Source organism: Aythya marila (genome assembly GCF_965140915.1).
Source record: "Aythya marila genome assembly, chromosome: 31".
In the NCBI taxonomy this organism is placed as follows: domain Eukaryota; kingdom Metazoa; phylum Chordata; class Aves; order Anseriformes; family Anatidae; genus Aythya; species Aythya marila.
Window position 1 is genome coordinate 719298 of NC_139072.1, and position 16631 is coordinate 735928.

The window sequence follows — 16631 nt, forward strand, 5'->3', positions numbered from 1 at the left end:
ACCGGGGGGTCCCCAAGTGTCCCCACAGAGCCCCATGTCCCCACACATCCCCCTGGATCCCCCCTACAACCCCCACGTCCCATAAACGACCCCCACGTCCCCCCCGCTCCATCCCTGTCCCCGCACACCCCCCAAATGTCCCCACGTCCCCCCCCATGCTCCCGTGTCCCATTTGTGCCCCCCCAGTGTCCCCTTTTCCCCCAACCCTCTTCCCCCTTATGCCCCGTGTCCCCCCCACCCCCAAAAGCATCCCTGCCCCCATACACGTCCCCCCAATGTCCCCTGCCCCCAATACGTCCCCCACATGTGCCCCCTGCCCCCCTGTCCCCCCTTGTCTCCCCTTACGTCCTCCCCCCATACCCCACACACCCCCCATGTCCCCCTGTCCCCCCACATCCCCCATGTCCCCCATATCTGCCCCATGTCCCCCCCATGTCACTCCCTGTCCCCCATATGCCCCCCCACATTCCCCATGTGCCCCCCTGCCCCCCCATGTCCCACCCCTTGTCCTCATCCCCCACAAACACTCCCGTCCCACACACCTCCCCCATACATCCCCCAACGCATCCTCTGTGCCCCTCATGTCCCCCCCATGCCCCCCTATGTCCCCCCTTACGTCCTCCCCATGTCCCCCATACCCATATACCCCCCATGTCCCCGTCCCGCCACATCCCCTATATGTCCCCCTGTCCCCCATATGTCCCCCCCACACGCCAGTCCCATCCCTTGTCCCCGTCCCCAACAAACACTCCCATCCCATACACCTCCCCCATACGTCCCCCAACGTGTCCCCTGTGCCCCCCATGTCCCCCATGTCCCCCCCCATGTCCCCTGTGTCCCCCCCACGGCCCCCCCTGTACTGGTCGATGTTGAAAGGGGTGACAATCTTGGCCAAGGTCACCTCCCCCATATGTCCCCCCACATCCCCCCCATGTCCCCCACGTCCCCCCCATGCCCCTTAGTGCCCCCCCACGCCCCCCCCATGTCCCCCCCCCACCGGTCGACGTTGAAGGGGGTGACAATCTCGGCGAAGGTCACCTCCCCCATATGTCCCCCAACGTGTCCCCCGTGCCCCCCATGTCCCCCCAATGCATCCCCTGTGCCCCCCCCACATCCCCCCCATGCCCCCTGTGCCCCCCCCTCACCGGTCGATGTTGAAGGGGGTGACGATCTTGGCCAAGGTCACCTCCCCCATAAGTCCCCCAACGTGTCCCCTGTGCCCCCCATGTCCCCCCCATGCCCCCCATGTCCCCCCCCATGTCCCCCCCATACCAGTTGATGTTGAAGGGGGTGACAATCTCAGCAAAGGTCACCTCCCCCATACATCCCCCAATGCATCCCCTGTGCCCCCCACGACCCCCCCATGCCCCCCACGTCCGCCCCCCGTACCCCCATGCCCCCTGTGTCCCCCCCACGTCCCCCCCATACCAGTCGATGTTGAAGGGGGTGACAATCTCAGCAAAGGTCACCTTCCCCATACATCCCCCAATGTGTCCCCCGTCCCCCCCACGCCCCCTGTGTCCCCCCCCACGTCCCCCTGTGCCCCCCCCCCCCCCCCCCCCACCGGTCAATGTTGAAGGGGGTGACAATCTTGGCCAAGGTCACCTCCCCCATATGTCCCCCAATGTGTCCCCCATGCCCCCAAATCATCCCCTGAGCCCCCCCCGTGCCCCCTGTGCCCCCCCCCCCGTACCGGTCGATGTTGAAGGGGGAGACGATCTCGGCGAAGGTCACCTCCCCCATATGTCCCCCAACGTGTCCCCCGTGCCCCCCACATCCCCCCAATGCATCCCCTGTGCCCCCCACGTCCCCCAATGCATCCCCTGAGCCCCCCCCGTGCCCCCTGTGCCCCCCCCCCCGCGTACCGGTCGATGTTGAAGGGGGTGACGATCTCGGCGAAGGTCATGTTGGCGGCGATGGAGCGGGGGACGCCCACCTGGTCGATGGCCAGGTTGGGGTCGGGGGTGATGACGGTGCGCGCCGAGAAGTCCACGCGCTTGCCCATCAGGTTGCCCCGCACGCGGCCCTCCTTGCCCTTCAGCCGCTGCTTCAGCGACTTCAGCGGCCGCCCCGACTTCTGCATCGCCTGGGGGGGGGCGCAACGGGGAGGGGTGGGGGGTCAGGGGGCTGTAAGGGGGGGCTGGGTGCCCAACGGGGACCACCAGGGGTCACGTAAAGGTGGTCCCGGGGGCTCCTTGGCTGCCACGGTGGCCAAATTGAGGGGTTGGTGGCCACCTGGGGGGGGGCTGTGGCCACATCAGGGGGTTGGTGGCCACATGGGGGGGGGCTGTGGCCACCTGGGGGGGTCACAGAGAACCCCAAGGGACCTCCACGGGTCAGGTGGGGTGGTCCCGGGGGGCTCCTTGGCTGCCACGGTGGCCAAATTGAGGGGTTGGTGGCCACCTGGGGGGGGTCAATGGCCAGATGGGGGGGTCACGGAGACCCCCAAGGGACCTCCAGGGGTCAGGCGGGGTGGTCCCAAGGGCTCCCTGGCTGCCACAGTGGCCACATCAGGGGGGTTAGTGGCCACATGGGGGGGGGGCTGTGGCCACATCAGGGGTTGGTGGCCACCTGGGGGAGGTCAGTGGCCAGATGGGGGGGGGGGGTCACAGGGCTGATGGGGGTCCCAGAGAACCCCAAGGGACCTCCAGGGGTCAGGCAGGGTGGTCCTGGGGGCTCCTTGGCTGCCATGGTGGCCACATCAGGGGGGTGGTGGCCACCTTGGGAGGGGTCTGTGGCCACATCAGGGGGTTGGTGGCCACATGGGGGGGTCACAAAGAACCCCAAGGGACCTCCAGGGGTCAGGTGGGGTGGTCCCGGGGGCTCCTTGGCTGCCACGGTGGCCAAATTGAGGGGTTGGTGGCCACCTGGGGGAGGTCAGTGGCCACCTGGGGGGGTCACAGGGCTGATGGGGGTCCCAGAGAACCCCAAGGGACCCCCAGGGGTCAGGTGGGGTGGTCCCGGGGGCTCCTTGGCTGCCATGGTGGCCAAACTGAGGGGTTGGTGGCCACCTGGGGGGGGGCTGTGGCCACATCAGGGGGTTGGTGGCCACCTGGGGGGGGTCACAGGGCTGATGGGGGTCACGGAGACCCCCAAGGGACCCCCAGGGGTCAGGTGGGGCGGCCACAGTGGCCACATCAGGGGGTTGGTGGCCATGTGGGGGGTTCAGTGGCCACATGGGGGGCATTGGTGGCCATCTGAGGGGGGGTCCTGGACACCCCCAGGGGTCACACAAGGTGGCCCCAGTGGCTCCTTGGTGGCCAAATTGAGGGGTTGGTGGCCACGTGGGGGGGACAGTGGCCACATGGAGGGGTTGGTGGCCACCTGGGGGGGGGGGGTGGGGTCTGTGGCCACATCAGGGGGTTGGTGGCCATGTGGGGTGGGGGGGGTCCTGGACACCCCCAGGGACCCCATGGTGGTCATGTGGGGCAGCCCCAGTGGCTCCTTGTCTGCCACGGTGGCCACACAGGGGGGTTGGTGGCCACCTGGGGGGGGGGTCAGGTCCCTGCCCCACACCCCAGGGACCCCCTTGGCAGCTCCTTGCCCACCACGGTAGCCACTTGGAGGAACCAGTGGCCACATGGGGGGGGTTGGTAGCCTGTCCCACAGCCCCACGATGGACTCAGAGACCTACCCCCCACCCCAGAACCCCCCCACGGACCCCCCCTGTGCCCCCCAGCACAGCCCATCCAACTCACTACCCACCACGGTGGCCACGTGGGGAAGTTGGTAGCCACGTGGGGGGCTCGAGGACCTGGCCCCACAACCCCGTAACCCCCCCGGGACCCCCCCAAAACCCCCCCCCACCCCAAAACCCCCCCTGTGCCCACACAGCGCAGCCCATCCAACTCACTACCCACCACGGTGGCCACATCAGGGGCTCAGTAGCCACGTGGGGGGCTCGAGGACCTGGCCCCACACCCCAGGACCCCCCTGGGACCCCCCCGGGACCCCCCCGGGACCCCCCCCCACTCACGCGGGGCAGCCCGGGCAGCTCGTTGTCCACCATGGTGGCCACGTGGAACTGCAGCAGTTTGACGTCCTCGGCGATGACGTGCGCGGCCGCCCCGTTCTGCTCGTTGCGCCGCAGCTGGTTGTTGATCTTGACGATGTCGGCCAGCTTGTGCGTCAGGTCGTCCTGCGGGATGGGATGGGATGGGATGGGATTGGGGATTGGGGTCAGCGCCACCCCCCCGACCCCAAAACCGGGCTGTGCCACCGGCCATAAAAACGTAGGGGACCCCAAACCGACCCCGAACGCGCGTCGCGCCAGCCCAATCCCGAACTGGGTGTTCCCCATCACACAGTCCCCAACCCCAAAGCCCCGACCCCAAAGCATCCACACCAAGCCCCTCACCCCCAAAACACCCCAACAGCCCCAACCCCAAAACAGTGGTATTCCCCCAGCCCCAAACACACCTTAACCCCAAATCCCTCAACCCGAGCCCCAAATCCCAAAGTCCCCAACCCCAAAGCCCCAAAGCCCCCAGCCCCAAAACCTCCACCCCAAGCCCCTCACTCCCAAAACACCCCAACACTAGCATCCCCCAACCCCAAACACCCCCAATCCCAAAACAGCCCCAACCCCAGAACACTGGTATTCCCCCAGCCCCAAACACACCATAACCCCAAATCCCTCAACCCAAGCCCCAAACCCCAAAGTCCCAACCCCAAAACCTCCACACCAAGCCCCTCACCCCCAAAACACACCAACACCCCCAACCCCAAAACAGCGGTATTCCCCCAGCCCCAAACACACCTTAACCCCAAATCCCTCAACCCAAGCCCCAAACCCCAAAGTCCCCAACCCCTGACCCCAAAGCCCCAACCCCAAAATCTCCACCCCAAGCCCCTCAGCCCCAAAACACCCCAATGCTGGCACCCCCCAACCCCAAACGCCTCCAATCCCAAAACAGCCCCAAGCCCTAAACACTGGTATTCCCCCAGCCCCAAACACACCATAACCCCAATGCACAGCACAGCAGGGTGCACAGAAGCACAACCCCAACCCCAAACTGGCCCTGAACATATTGAACCCCAAAGCACCCCTGACCCCAAAAGCCTCACCCCAAAGCCCCCCGACCCCAAAGCCCACCTGGTTGCGTGCCGAGCCCTGCATGACGATGGCAGGGCACATGGTGAGGGGTGGCATGGAAGCCCAACCCCAAACTGGCCCTGAGCATATTGAACCCCAAAGCCCCCCTGACCCCAGAACCCCCACCCCAAAACATCTCTGACCCCAAACCCTGCCCCCAAATCCCACCTGGTTGTGCGCCGAGCCCTGCATGACGACGGCAGGGTGTGTGCTGAGGGGTGGCACAGAACCTCACCCCCCAACCCCAAATTGCGACCCTAACCCCAAACTGGCCCCAAACATCCTGAACCCCAAAACATCCCTGACCCTAAAAGCCTCACCCCGAAGCCCCCCTGACCCCAAAACCCTGCCCCCAAATCCCACCTGGTTGCGGGCCAAGCCCTGCATGATGACAGCAGGGTGCATAGAAGCACAGCCCCAACCCGGCCCTGAACATATTGAACCCCAAAGCCCCCCTGACCCCAAAAGCCTCACCCCAAAGCCCCCCTGACCCCAAAACCCTGACCCCAAACCCCAACCTGGTTGCGCGCCAAGCCCCGCATGACTACAGCAGGGTGCACGGCGAGGGGTAGCACAAAACCCCAGAACCCAACCCCAAATTGTGACCCTAACTCCAAACTGGCCCTGAATGTATTGAACCCCAAAATGCCTCTGACCCCAAAAGCCTCACCCCAAAGCCCCCCTGACCCCAAAACCTCCACCCCCAACCCCAACCCGGTTGTGGGCCAAGCCTTGCACGATGACAGCAGGGTGCATAGAAGCCCAATCCCAACCTGGCCCTGAACATATTGAACCCCAAAGCCCCCCTGACCCCAGAACCCCCACCCCAAAACATCTCTGACCCCAAACCCCGACCCCAAAGCCCCACCTGGTTGCGGGCCGAGCCCTGCATGACAACAGCGGGGCGCACGGTGAGGGGTGGCACAGAACCCCAGAACCCAACCCCAAATTGTGATCCTAACCCCAAACTGGCCCCAAACATCCTGAACCCCCAAACACCCCTGACCCCAAAAGCCTCACCCCAAAGCCCCCTGACCCCAAAAGCCTCACCCCAAAGCCCCTTGCCCCCAAACCCTGCCCCCAAAGCCCCACCTGGTTGCGGGCCGAGCCCTGCATGACGACGGCAGGGCGTGTGCTGAGGGGTGGCACAGAACCTCACCCCCCGACCCCAAACTGCAACCCTAACCCCAAACCAGCCCTGAATGTATTGAACCCCAAAGCCCCCCTGCCCCCAGAACCCCCACCCCAAAGCCCCCTGCCCCCAAACCCACCTGGTTGCGGGCCGAGCCCTGCATGACGACGGCGGGGCGCACGGCGAGGGGGGGCACGGGCAGCACGGTGCAGACCATCCACTCGGGCCGGGCGAACTTGGGGTCCATGCCCAGCACGAAGCACTCCTCGTCCGACACGCGCTTCAGCACCTCGTGCACGCGCTCGGGGCTCAGCAGGATCTTCTTCTCCTGAGAGTCCTCGTTGACGTGCTTCCACTCCGCGTACAGCTCCAGCCCCGAGCGACGGATCCGCGGCTGGTACCGACCGCAGCCACCGTGGCCCTGCGGGGACGGCACCGGGGGGTAAGGGGGAAATGGGGGGGAGACAGGGGGGAGACAGGGGCGAGGAAGGGGCGAGGAAGGGGCGAGGAAGGGGCGAGGAAGGGGCGAGGAAGGGGCGAGGAAGGGGCGAGGAAGGGTTAATGGGGAAATGGGGGGATAAAAGGGGGAAATGGGGGGAGAAAAGGGGGGAATGGAGGGGTTAATGGGGTAAATGGGGGGAGAAAGGGGGGAAATGGGGGTTAATGGGGGGTTAATGGGGAAATGGGGGGAGAAAGGGGGGATAAAAGGGGGAAATGGGGGAAATGGGGGGAGAAAGGGGGATAACAGGAGGGTTAAAGGGGAAATGGGGGGGTTAATGGAGAAATGGGGGGAAATGGGGGGAGAAAGGGGGGAGACAGGGGGGTAATGGAGGATAAAAGGGGGAAATGGGGGGAGAAAGGGGGTAACGGGGGTTAATGGGGAAATGGGGGGATAAAAGGGGGGAAATGGGGGGTTAATGGGGATAAAAGGGGGAAATGGGGGGAGAAAGGGGGTAACAGGGGGGTTAATGGGGAAATGGGGGAAAAAGGGGGATAAAAGGGGGAAATGGGGGAAAAAGGAAGGTTAATGGGGGGTAACAGGGGAAGAAAGGGGGGATAAAAGGGGGAACGGGGGGGTTAATGGGGAAATGGGGGGAGAATGGGGGGATAAAAGGGGGAAAAAGGGGGGTTAATGGGGGGTAACGGGGGTAATGGGGGAGAAAAGGGGGTAACAGGGGGATTAAGGGGGAAACGGGGTAATGAGGGGAAGAAAGGAAGATAACAGGGGGGGAATGGGGGAAAGGAAAGGGTTAATGGGGGAAATGGGGGATAAAGGGGAGTAACGGGGGTTAAGGGAGGGGTTAATGGGGAAATGGGGGAGAAAGGGGGGAAACAGGGGGGTAATGGGGGGAGAAAGAGGGATAATGGGGGAGTGAATGGGGGTAATGGGGGCATAAAGGGGGGAAATGGAGGAGAAAGAGAGGGGTTAATGGGGAAAATGGGGGGATAAAGGGGGGAAATGGGGGGAGAAAAGGGGAGTAACAAGGGCAATGGGGGGATAAAGGGGGGGTAAAGGAGGGAAATGGGGGGTGATGAGGGGGTAATGGGAGAAAGTAAGGGGTTAATGGGGGAATAAAGGGGGGAAATGGGGGATAAAGGGGGGTTAACGGGGAAAATGGGGGCACAAAGGGAGATAATGGGGGAAATGGGGAGTAACAGGGGGGTAATGGGGGGAAAGGGAAGGGTTAATGGGGAAATGGGGGGACAGGGGGGCATAAAGGGGGCACGGTGGAGAATGAGGGGCACATGGGGGTGAATGGGGGGGGTAACGGGGGGGTAAAGAGGGTACAGGGGGATCAATGGGGGAACTGGGAGGCAAAAGGGGATCAAAAGGGGCACAAGGCGGCTAATGAGGGGTTAATGGGGGGATAAAGGGGGCTGTAAAGGGGTATGCGGGGAGGAAAGGGAGCACAGGCAGCTAATGGGGGAAAATGAGGGGTTAATGGGGGCAATGGGGAGTTAACGAGAGGGTGAGGGGTACAGGGTGGGTAATGGGGTAACGAGGAGCCTAACTGGTGCCATAACAGAGTCCAGGGGAGTTAACGGGGGGCAATGGGAAGAGGGGGGCACTAACGGGGTACAGCAGGGGGTTGGGAGGGTTAACGGGGGTGATAATGGGGTACGGGGGGTTAATGGGGGCAGTAACAGGGATGGAAGAGCTGGGAGGTGGTTATGGGGTCTCATGGGGGTAGATAACAGAGGAGAGATGATAACGGGGTGCAGGGAGGTTAATGGGGCAGAAAAGGGCAGTAATGGGGTACGGGAGGGGTATAGGGTGGGCGGTGAGAGCAGTTATGGGGTACGGGGCATTAATGGGGGGTAACAAGGAGGTGAGGGCAGTAATAGGGAAAAGAGAGCGCTAACGGGGACGTGGGAGCATTAATGGGGTGATAATGGGGAAATGAGAGCAGTGACAGGGTACGGGGACGTTAACGGGGTGCTAACTGGGAAAAAGAGTGATTTTGGGGTTCAGGGACACTAATAGGGACATTAATAGGGCAAGGAGGGTACTAACAGGCACCATGGCATTACGGGGACAATAATGGGGACGTTAAAAGGAACATTTGGGACTTGTGGACTTCCACGGTGACACAGGGGCAGCGGGGTCCCATTAAGATCTTAATGGGGAACCATAATGAGATTTTAATGGGGAAACTGGGGCATCATTGCACTCCCAGCATTTTTGGCCCCAAAATATGAAGTAATACGAATATGGGCGTTAATATGGACATTAACGGGGGTGTTAACAGCCCCCACAGGGGCAGGGGGACGTTATGGGGGTCCCGGGGGGGTCCCCACCTTCTCCTTGGTCAGGTCCTCGTCGCCCTCGGGCTGCTCGACCCCAAATTTGTGGTCCATCTCCTCGCCGCCCTCGCAGATGTTCTTCCCCTTGCACAGGTCGTAGACGTGCGTCAGCCGCTTCTTGGGCTGCCCCTTCGACTTGCCCAGGATGTCCTTGATTTTGGGGTTGTTCTGCCAGAAAACGGCACCGGGGTCACGGGGGGGGCACAGAATGAACCCACCCCCCCCCCCCCGCTGCCTCCCTTCGGTTTGGGGTTAGGGTTTGGGGGCGAGGAGATGGAGCCCAGGTGACGGCTCCAGGATTTCGGAAATTCCAGGATTTCTGCTCCAAAATACTCAAAAAAAAAAAACAGGATTTTAACCCCCCAAAATTCCAGGATATCTTCCTCAATATTCTAGGATTCCCCCCCCCAAGAACCTCAGGATTTCACCCCCAAAATTTCAGGATTTGCTCCCAAATTCCAGGATTACCTCCCCAAATTCCAGAGTTTGCTCCTAATCCCTAAAAATCAAAGTATTTTGCCCCCAAAACTCCACAATTTGCCCCTCAAATTCCAGGATTTGCCCCTCAAAATCCCAGGATCTGCCCCCAACTTCCAAGATATCACCCTCAAAATCTCAGGATTCCCCCCCAAAAAATCCCAAGGTTTACCCCCCAAAATCCCAGGATTTTGTCCCAGAAATCCAAGTTATCCCCCCAAAACTCCAGTATCTGCCCTCCCAGAATTCCAGGATCCCCCCCAAACACCAAGGTATCACCCCCAAAATCCCAGGATTCCCCTCCAAAATCCCAGGATTTTGCCCACAAAACTCCAGAACTTGCCCCCAAATTCCAAGGTATCAGCCCCAAAATCCAGGATTCCACTCCCAGTTTAGGATTTGCCTCCACAAATCCCAAGATTTCGCCCCCAAAACTCCAGGGTTTGCCCCCAAATTCCAGATCACCCCCAAAATCCAGGAGTTTGCCCTGATAATTCCACGATCACCCCCAAAATCCCAGGATTTGCCCCCAAAACCCCAGGGTTCCTTGCCCAGTTCCAGGATTTGTCTCTCCAAATCCCAAGATATCCCCCCCAAAACTCTACGATTTGCCCCCAAAAGCCCAGGATTTCACCCACAAAACTCCAGGATTGCCCTTAAAATTCCAGGATTTACCCCCCAAAACTCCAGGATATCATCCCCAAAATTCCCTATCTTCCCCCAAAACTCTGGGATATCATCCCCAAAACCCAGGATTTTGCCCTGATAATTCCCGGGTTCCACCCAAAATCCCAGGATAGCCCCCCCAAAACTCCAGGATCTCACCCCAAAAATTTCAGGATTTCCTCCCCCAAAAAAACTCCAAGATTTGCCCCTCAAATCCCAGGATCTCCCCCCAAAACTCCAGGGTTCGCCCCCCCTAATTCTAGGATTTCATCTCCAAATTACAAAACATCACCCTCAAAATCCCAGGATCCCCCTCAAAAATCCCATGATTTCTTCCCCAAAACTCCAGGATTTTGCCCCAAAAATTCCAGGATCTCACCCAAAATCCCAGGATATCAAAATTCCAGAATATCACCCCCCAAATCCAGGATTTTGCTCCCAAAACTCCAGGTTTTCCCCCGAAACTCCAGGGTTTGAACCTGAATTCCAGGATTTCATCCCCAAAATCTCAGGATATCAAAATTCATGGATTTGCCCCCCAAACTCCAGAATCTCACCCTCAAAATCCAGGATTCACCTCCCAGTTCCAGGATTTGCCCCCCCAAATCTAAAAGATATCCCCCCAAAACTCCAAGATTTGCCCCCAAAATTCCAGGGTTCATCCCCCAAATCCCAGGATTTCCCCCCAAAAAATCCAGGATTTGCCTCCAAATTCTAAGATTTTGGCCCTAAAATCCCAGATTATCAAAATTCCAGGATTCACCCCCAAAATTCAGAATACCACCCCCAAAATCCCAGGATTCCCCTCCCAAAACTTCAGGAGATCACCCCCCAAATCCAGGAATTTACCCCCAATATTCCAGGATCCCCCCAAATCTCCAGAATTTGACCCCAACATTCCAAGATTTTGCCCCCAAAATCCCAGGATATCAAAATCCCAAACCCGGGCCCCTACAACCCTAAACCCGGGCCCCTGAAATCCCAAAATATCGCTCCCAGTTCCAGGATTTGTCTCCCCAAATCCCAAGATATTCCCCCCAAAAATCCACAATTTGCCCCCAAAAGCCCAGGATTTCACCCACAAAACTCCAGGATTGCCCTTAAAATTCCAGGATTTACCCCCCAAAACTCTAGGATATTACCCCCAAAATTCCGTATCTTCCCCCAGAACTCTGGGATATCATCCCCAAAACCCAGGATTTTGCCCTGATAATTCCCGGGTTCCACCCAAAATCCCAGGATAGCCCCCCCAAAACTCCAGGATCTCACCCCAAAAATTTCAGGATTTCCTCCCCCCAAACCTCAAGGATCCCCCAGAAAACTCCAAGATTTGCCCCCAAAATCCCAGGATCTTCCCCCCAAAACTCCACTGATCACCCCCTAATTCCAGGATTTTACCCCCAAATTACAACACGTCACCTCCAAAATCCCAGCATTTTCCCCCCAAAACTCTAGGATTTGCCCCCAAATTCTAGGATTTCAGCCCCAAAAATCCCAGGTTATCAAAATTCCAGGATTTGCCCCTAAAATCCCAGAATGTCATCCCCCAAATCCCAGGATTCCCCTCCCAACACTCCAGATCATCCCCAAAATCCAGGATTTTGCTGCCAATATTCCAGGATCCCCCCCAAATCTCCAGAATTTGACCCCAACATTCCAAGATTTTGCCCCCAAAATCCCAGGATATCAAAATCCCAAACCCGGGCCCCTAAAACCCCAAACCCAGGCCCCTAAAACCCCAAAATATCACTCCCAGTTCCAGGATTCACCCCCAAACCCCTCAGATTCACCCCCGAAACCCCTAGGATCTCCCCCAAAGCACCAGAATATCACCCCAAACCCCAAGATTTCCCCCCCAAACCCTCAGGAATAGCCCCCAAACCTCGGGATTTCTCCCCAAAACCCCCGGATTTCGCCCCAAAACCCGTGCTCACCGCATCGACCAGCAGCTTGGAGCAGAAGAAGCAGACGCAGCGCAGGATTTTCATCGTTTTGCCCAGGAAACCCACGTGGAACACGGGCTTGGCCAGCTCGATGTGCCCAAAGTGCCCCGGGCACTCCGTCATGTTACCTGGGGGGGCACAACGGGGTCAGGGGGCTTGGGGGGGGGCCCCCCTTTATGTTCCCGTCCTAAAATCGGAGGCAGGGCAGGTCCAGGGGGGATTAGGCAAATTTGGGGGAAAACTGGGGATTTTAAGCTTTCCCAGCCAGAAATATGAACTCCGGAAAGGTGTCCCCCCCGCCAAAAAAAAAAATATTGGGTTGGGGGGGGGGAAATGGGGTTGGGGGGACCCCCCCTTTTAGGTTCCCGACCTAAAATCGGAGGCAGGGCAGTTCTGGGGTGGATCAGGCAACTTTGGGGGGAAATCTGGGGATTTGCAGCTTTTCCAGCTGAAAATGTTCACGCCAAAAGCGTCCTCCTCCCAGAAAAAAAAATGGGATGGGGGGGAAATGGGGTTGGAGGGAGCCCCCCTTTTAGGTTCCCAACCTAAAATCAGAGGCAGGGCAGGTCCGGGGGGGATTAGACAACTTTGGGGGAAAAACTGAGGATTTGAAGCTTTTATAGATGAAAACGTTCACTCCGAAGATGTGTCCCCCCCCAAAAAAAATGGGGATCTTCCCCAAAAAAATGGGGTTGGGGGGCAGGGAGCTCCCCTCCTTTTTAGGTTTCTGACCTAAAATTGGAGGCAGGGCAGTTCTGGGGGGAATCAGGCAACTTTGGGGGAAAAACTGGGGATTTGCAGCTTTTCCAGCTGAAAATGAGAGGTGCCACTCCCAAACAAATTGGGTCTGGGGGGTCGGGGGGGGGGCGGACCATTTTAGGTTCCTAATCTAGAAGCGGAGGCAGGACAGTTCCACGGGAGATTTGGCAATTTTGGGGGAAAAACTGGGGATTTGTAGCTTATGCAGCCAAAAATGTTCACTCCAGAGGTGTGTTGTTGTTCCCGCCCCCCCCAAAAAAATAGGATTCCCCCTGAACATGGAGCTCCCTCCTCCAAAATAATGGGGTTCCCCCCAAAAATGGGGTTGCTCCCCCAGCCCTTTTAGGTTCCCAACCTAAAATTGGAGGCAGGGTAGGTCCGTGGGGGATTGGGCAACTTTGGGGGGAAAACTGAGGATTCGCAGCTTTTCCAGCCAAAAACACTCACTCTAAAGACGCATCCCTCCACCAAAACGCCCACCCCCCAGAAATGGGGCTGTCCACCCCAAAAAAATGGGGTTCCCTCCCCACCAAAAAAAACAGGGTTCCCCCGACCAAAAAAAGCAAGATTCAGCCCCAAAAATAGGGCTGCCCCCCCCCTCCTCACCGGCGCAGGTCTGGCAGCGCCCGGTGCGCTCGATGACGCCCTGCCGGGGGTCCATCAGCCCCCCCAGCTTGGGCCGCCCCCCCTCGGTGGTCTCGGGGTACCGGATGCCCCCCTCGGTCACCGACATCCGCTTCTGGGGGGGGGAAAAAACAGCGTCAGAGACCCCAAAACGCCCCCCAAAAAACCCCAAATCTCCTCCCAGGATCCCCACAACACCCTCAGAACTCTGTGGGACCCCCCCGGTGCCCCCCAAACCCCGTGGGACCCCCCCAAGGCACCCAAAATGTCCCCAAGCAGAACCCCAGACCCCCCCCAGACCCCTAAGACCCCCCCAGGGCACCCCAGAGCCTCCCCCCAGGACCCTGGCACAGCTCCGGGACCCCCCCCCAAAAGGCCCCCAGGGACCCCAAAAGCACCCCGGGGACCCCAAGGAACCCCCCCAAGGCACCCCAAAACTAGCCGGGGACCCCCCCAGGGACCCCAAGCCCCCCTGGGACACCCCCGGGCACCCCCAGGACCCCCTGGGACACCTCAATGACCCTTTAAGGGCCCCCAAAGACCCCCAGGGCCCCCAGAGCAGATCTGCCCCCCCCCCCCATAACACCCCAAGCCCCTCAGGAGCACCCCAGGGTGCTCCAAAGAGCCCCACAGGTGGCCCCACAGGCCCCCAGGACCCCCCCCGTCCCCCTCTGCTGACCCCAACAGGCCCCCAGGGACCCCCCAACGACCCTTTAGGGTCCCTTAAAGACCCCCAGGGACGCCGGAGCGGGTCCAGGACCCCCCTTGTGCACCCCAAGACCCCCCCAGGACCCCTCCAAGACCCCCCAAGGACCTCCCAAGACCCCCCAAGGACCCCCCAAGACCCCCCCAAGGACCCCTTGGGGACCCCCAACGACCCTTTAAGGCCCCCCAAAGACCCCCAAGCGGATCCAGGACCCCCCCCGGGCCCCCTAAGACCCCCCCCCAGCCCCCCCCCCAGCCCCTTCCCCCCGCAGCTCCCCCCCCGGCCCCCTGGGGGCGCTGCCTGCGCGCGGCGGGGCCGCTCTGCCCCCCCCCCCCAACCTCGGTGCCCCGGGGCCTGCCCCGCTCCCGGCCCGGTGCCCCCGGGACCCCCCCCCCCGCCCCCCGGTACCATCTCGTCGGGGCTGAGGATCCCGAACTGGACGCGTTTGATGGTGCGCAGCGGGCAGGCGCTGTCGCCCGACGGCGGCCCCCCGTGCATGGCGCCGGCCTCCGGGGGGGGAGCGGCCCCGAGCCGCCCCCGCTACGCACCGAGACCCGGCCGCGACCCCCGACACGGGGTTTAAGGGGGGGGGGGGGGCACCGACCCCGCGGCGCCCCCCGCACGGCCCCGAGCCCCCAGCGGGGTCCCCCCGCTTTGAGTCCGGCCGCTCCGCGCTCCCCGGCGCGACTGAGCGGCGGCGGCGGCAGCGCGGCCTTATATAGCCTCGCCCCGCGCTCAGGGCGGGGCTCCAGGGGAAAGGGGCGTGGCCGGCGCGGTCCACTCGGCGGCGCGGCGCGGGGGGGGGAGCGGCGGAAGGAGCGCGGGGAGGGCGGCGGGAAGGCGCGCGGCCCCCCTCCCCCCGGCGGTGGGGGCGGCTGATGAATTATTCATGAGGCACTCGAAGCGGCTCGGCCCCGCCCCTCGGCGGGTTCCGCCGGCCCCGCCCCCCGGTGCCGAAGGCGGCCGGAAGTTGCCGGAAATTGCCGAAGCCGCGCTCCGCGCCTGGGCCTGCGCAGCCCCGGCCTCGCCTGGCGCCGCCGCCCGGCCCCGGCCCCTCCCGCCCGGCCCCGCCGCCAGGAAAGGCCCCGGCTTCGGGCCTAGGCCGGGGGGGGCACGGGGGCGGCACGGGGAGCCCGGGGGGGGCGAGGGGGGGTTGGGGGAGAGGGGCTGGAGGGGAGGAGGTCAGAAAGGCGGATTTGGGGCCAGAAAGGAGGATCTGGGGTCAGAAAGGGGGATTTAGGGGAAAGGGGGATTTAGGGGCAGAAAGGGGGATTTGGGGTCAGAAAGGGAGATTTAGGGGCAGAAAGGGGGATTTAGGGGCAGAAAGGGGGATTTAGGGGTCAGAAGGGGGGGATTGAGGAGCAGGAGGGGGGATTTAGGGTCAGAAAGGGGGATTTAGGGGCAGGAGGAGGGTTTTGGGGTCAGAAAGGGGGATTTAGGGGCAGGAAGGGGGATTTAGGGCCGGGGGGGAGGTTCAGGAGGGGGGTTTGGGGTTGGAGGAGGGGTTTTAGGGGCAGGAAGGAGGTTTTAGGGGCAGGGAGAGGGGGATTTTAGGGGCAGGAAGGGGGATTTTAGGGGAACTGGGGGGCAGCTGTAGGGTTACAAGGGGACCAGGAGGGGCTGTGGGCAGGAGGTGGGGTTTAGGGTCAGGAAGGGGGATTTAGGGTCAGGAGGGGGGATGTAGGGGAACAGTGCGGCAGTTTAGGGGAACAAGGAGTAATTGTAGGGTCATGAGGGGAAGAGGAGGGGCTGGGGGCAGGGAGAGGGGTTTTAGGGACAGGGTGGGGGATTTAGGGTCAGGGAAAGGGGGGATTCGGGGGTCAGGAGAGTTTTGGGGGCGGTTGGGGGGAGCAGGAAGGGTTGGGGCAGGAAGAGGGGTTTGGGGGGGCTGAGGGGAAGCAGGGAGGGATTTGAGGAGAAATGGGGGAGAAATGGGGATTTAGGGGAGAAATGGGGGGGATTTGGGGAAAAATGGGGGGATTTGGGGAGAAATGGGGGGGATTTGGGGAGAAATGTGTGTTTAGGGGAAGTGTGGGGGCATTTAGGGGGAGATGAGGGAGGGCTGGGGGGGCTTTAGGGGCGTCCTGTGGGGTTTCTGTCCCCAGGCTCATGCGGGGGGCCCAAGGTCCCCCCCGTCCCCAGTGGGACAGAGGGACAGCGCCCTGCCATGGCCCCACGGGGCCCCCAGTTGTCCCCAGTTGCCCCCCCCAGTTGTCCCCAGTTCCCCCCCAGTGCCCCCTGTCCCCTGGTGCCATCCCCTCGCACCCCGCTGCCCCCCAGTCTTATTCCCCCCCCCCCAAACTGGTGACCTCGGGCATGCCCAGTTAGGCCCTCGCCCCCCAGTTGTCCCCCCCCAGTTACCTCCAGTTGTCCCCAGTTGCCCCCTCCAGTTGTGCCCCCAGCTGTGTCTCTCCCCCCAGTTGT

The 16631-nt window shown here is 61.5% G+C and overlaps 1 protein-coding gene across 3 annotated transcripts in view; it reads right to left on the reverse strand.

The window, feature by feature from the left end:
* Positions 1 to 14893, reverse strand: part of POLR2A (RNA polymerase II subunit A) — a 43375-nt gene extending 28482 nt beyond the window's left edge. Inside the window, exons 1-7 of one of the 3 annotated variants that reach the window (XM_082781494.1) lie at positions 14616 to 14893; positions 13484 to 13616; positions 12110 to 12246; positions 9027 to 9200; positions 6367 to 6648; positions 3977 to 4138; positions 1866 to 2086 (exon numbers count right to left, since the gene is read on the reverse strand). In XM_082781494.1, coding sequence (XP_082637620.1) covers positions 1866 to 2086; positions 3977 to 4138; positions 6367 to 6648; positions 9027 to 9200; positions 12110 to 12246; positions 13484 to 13616; positions 14616 to 14705 — 1199 coding nt within the window. In that variant the 5' untranslated portion in view covers positions 14706 to 14893. Of the gene's footprint in view, positions 1 to 1865; positions 2087 to 3976; positions 4139 to 5963; positions 6018 to 6187; positions 6221 to 6366; positions 6649 to 9026; positions 9201 to 12109; positions 12247 to 13483; positions 13617 to 14615 lie in introns of those variants that run through there. The other 2 variants (XM_082781496.1, XM_082781495.1) reach the window with 2 other exon arrangements.
* Between the last annotated feature and the right edge of the window lie 1738 nt (positions 14894 to 16631).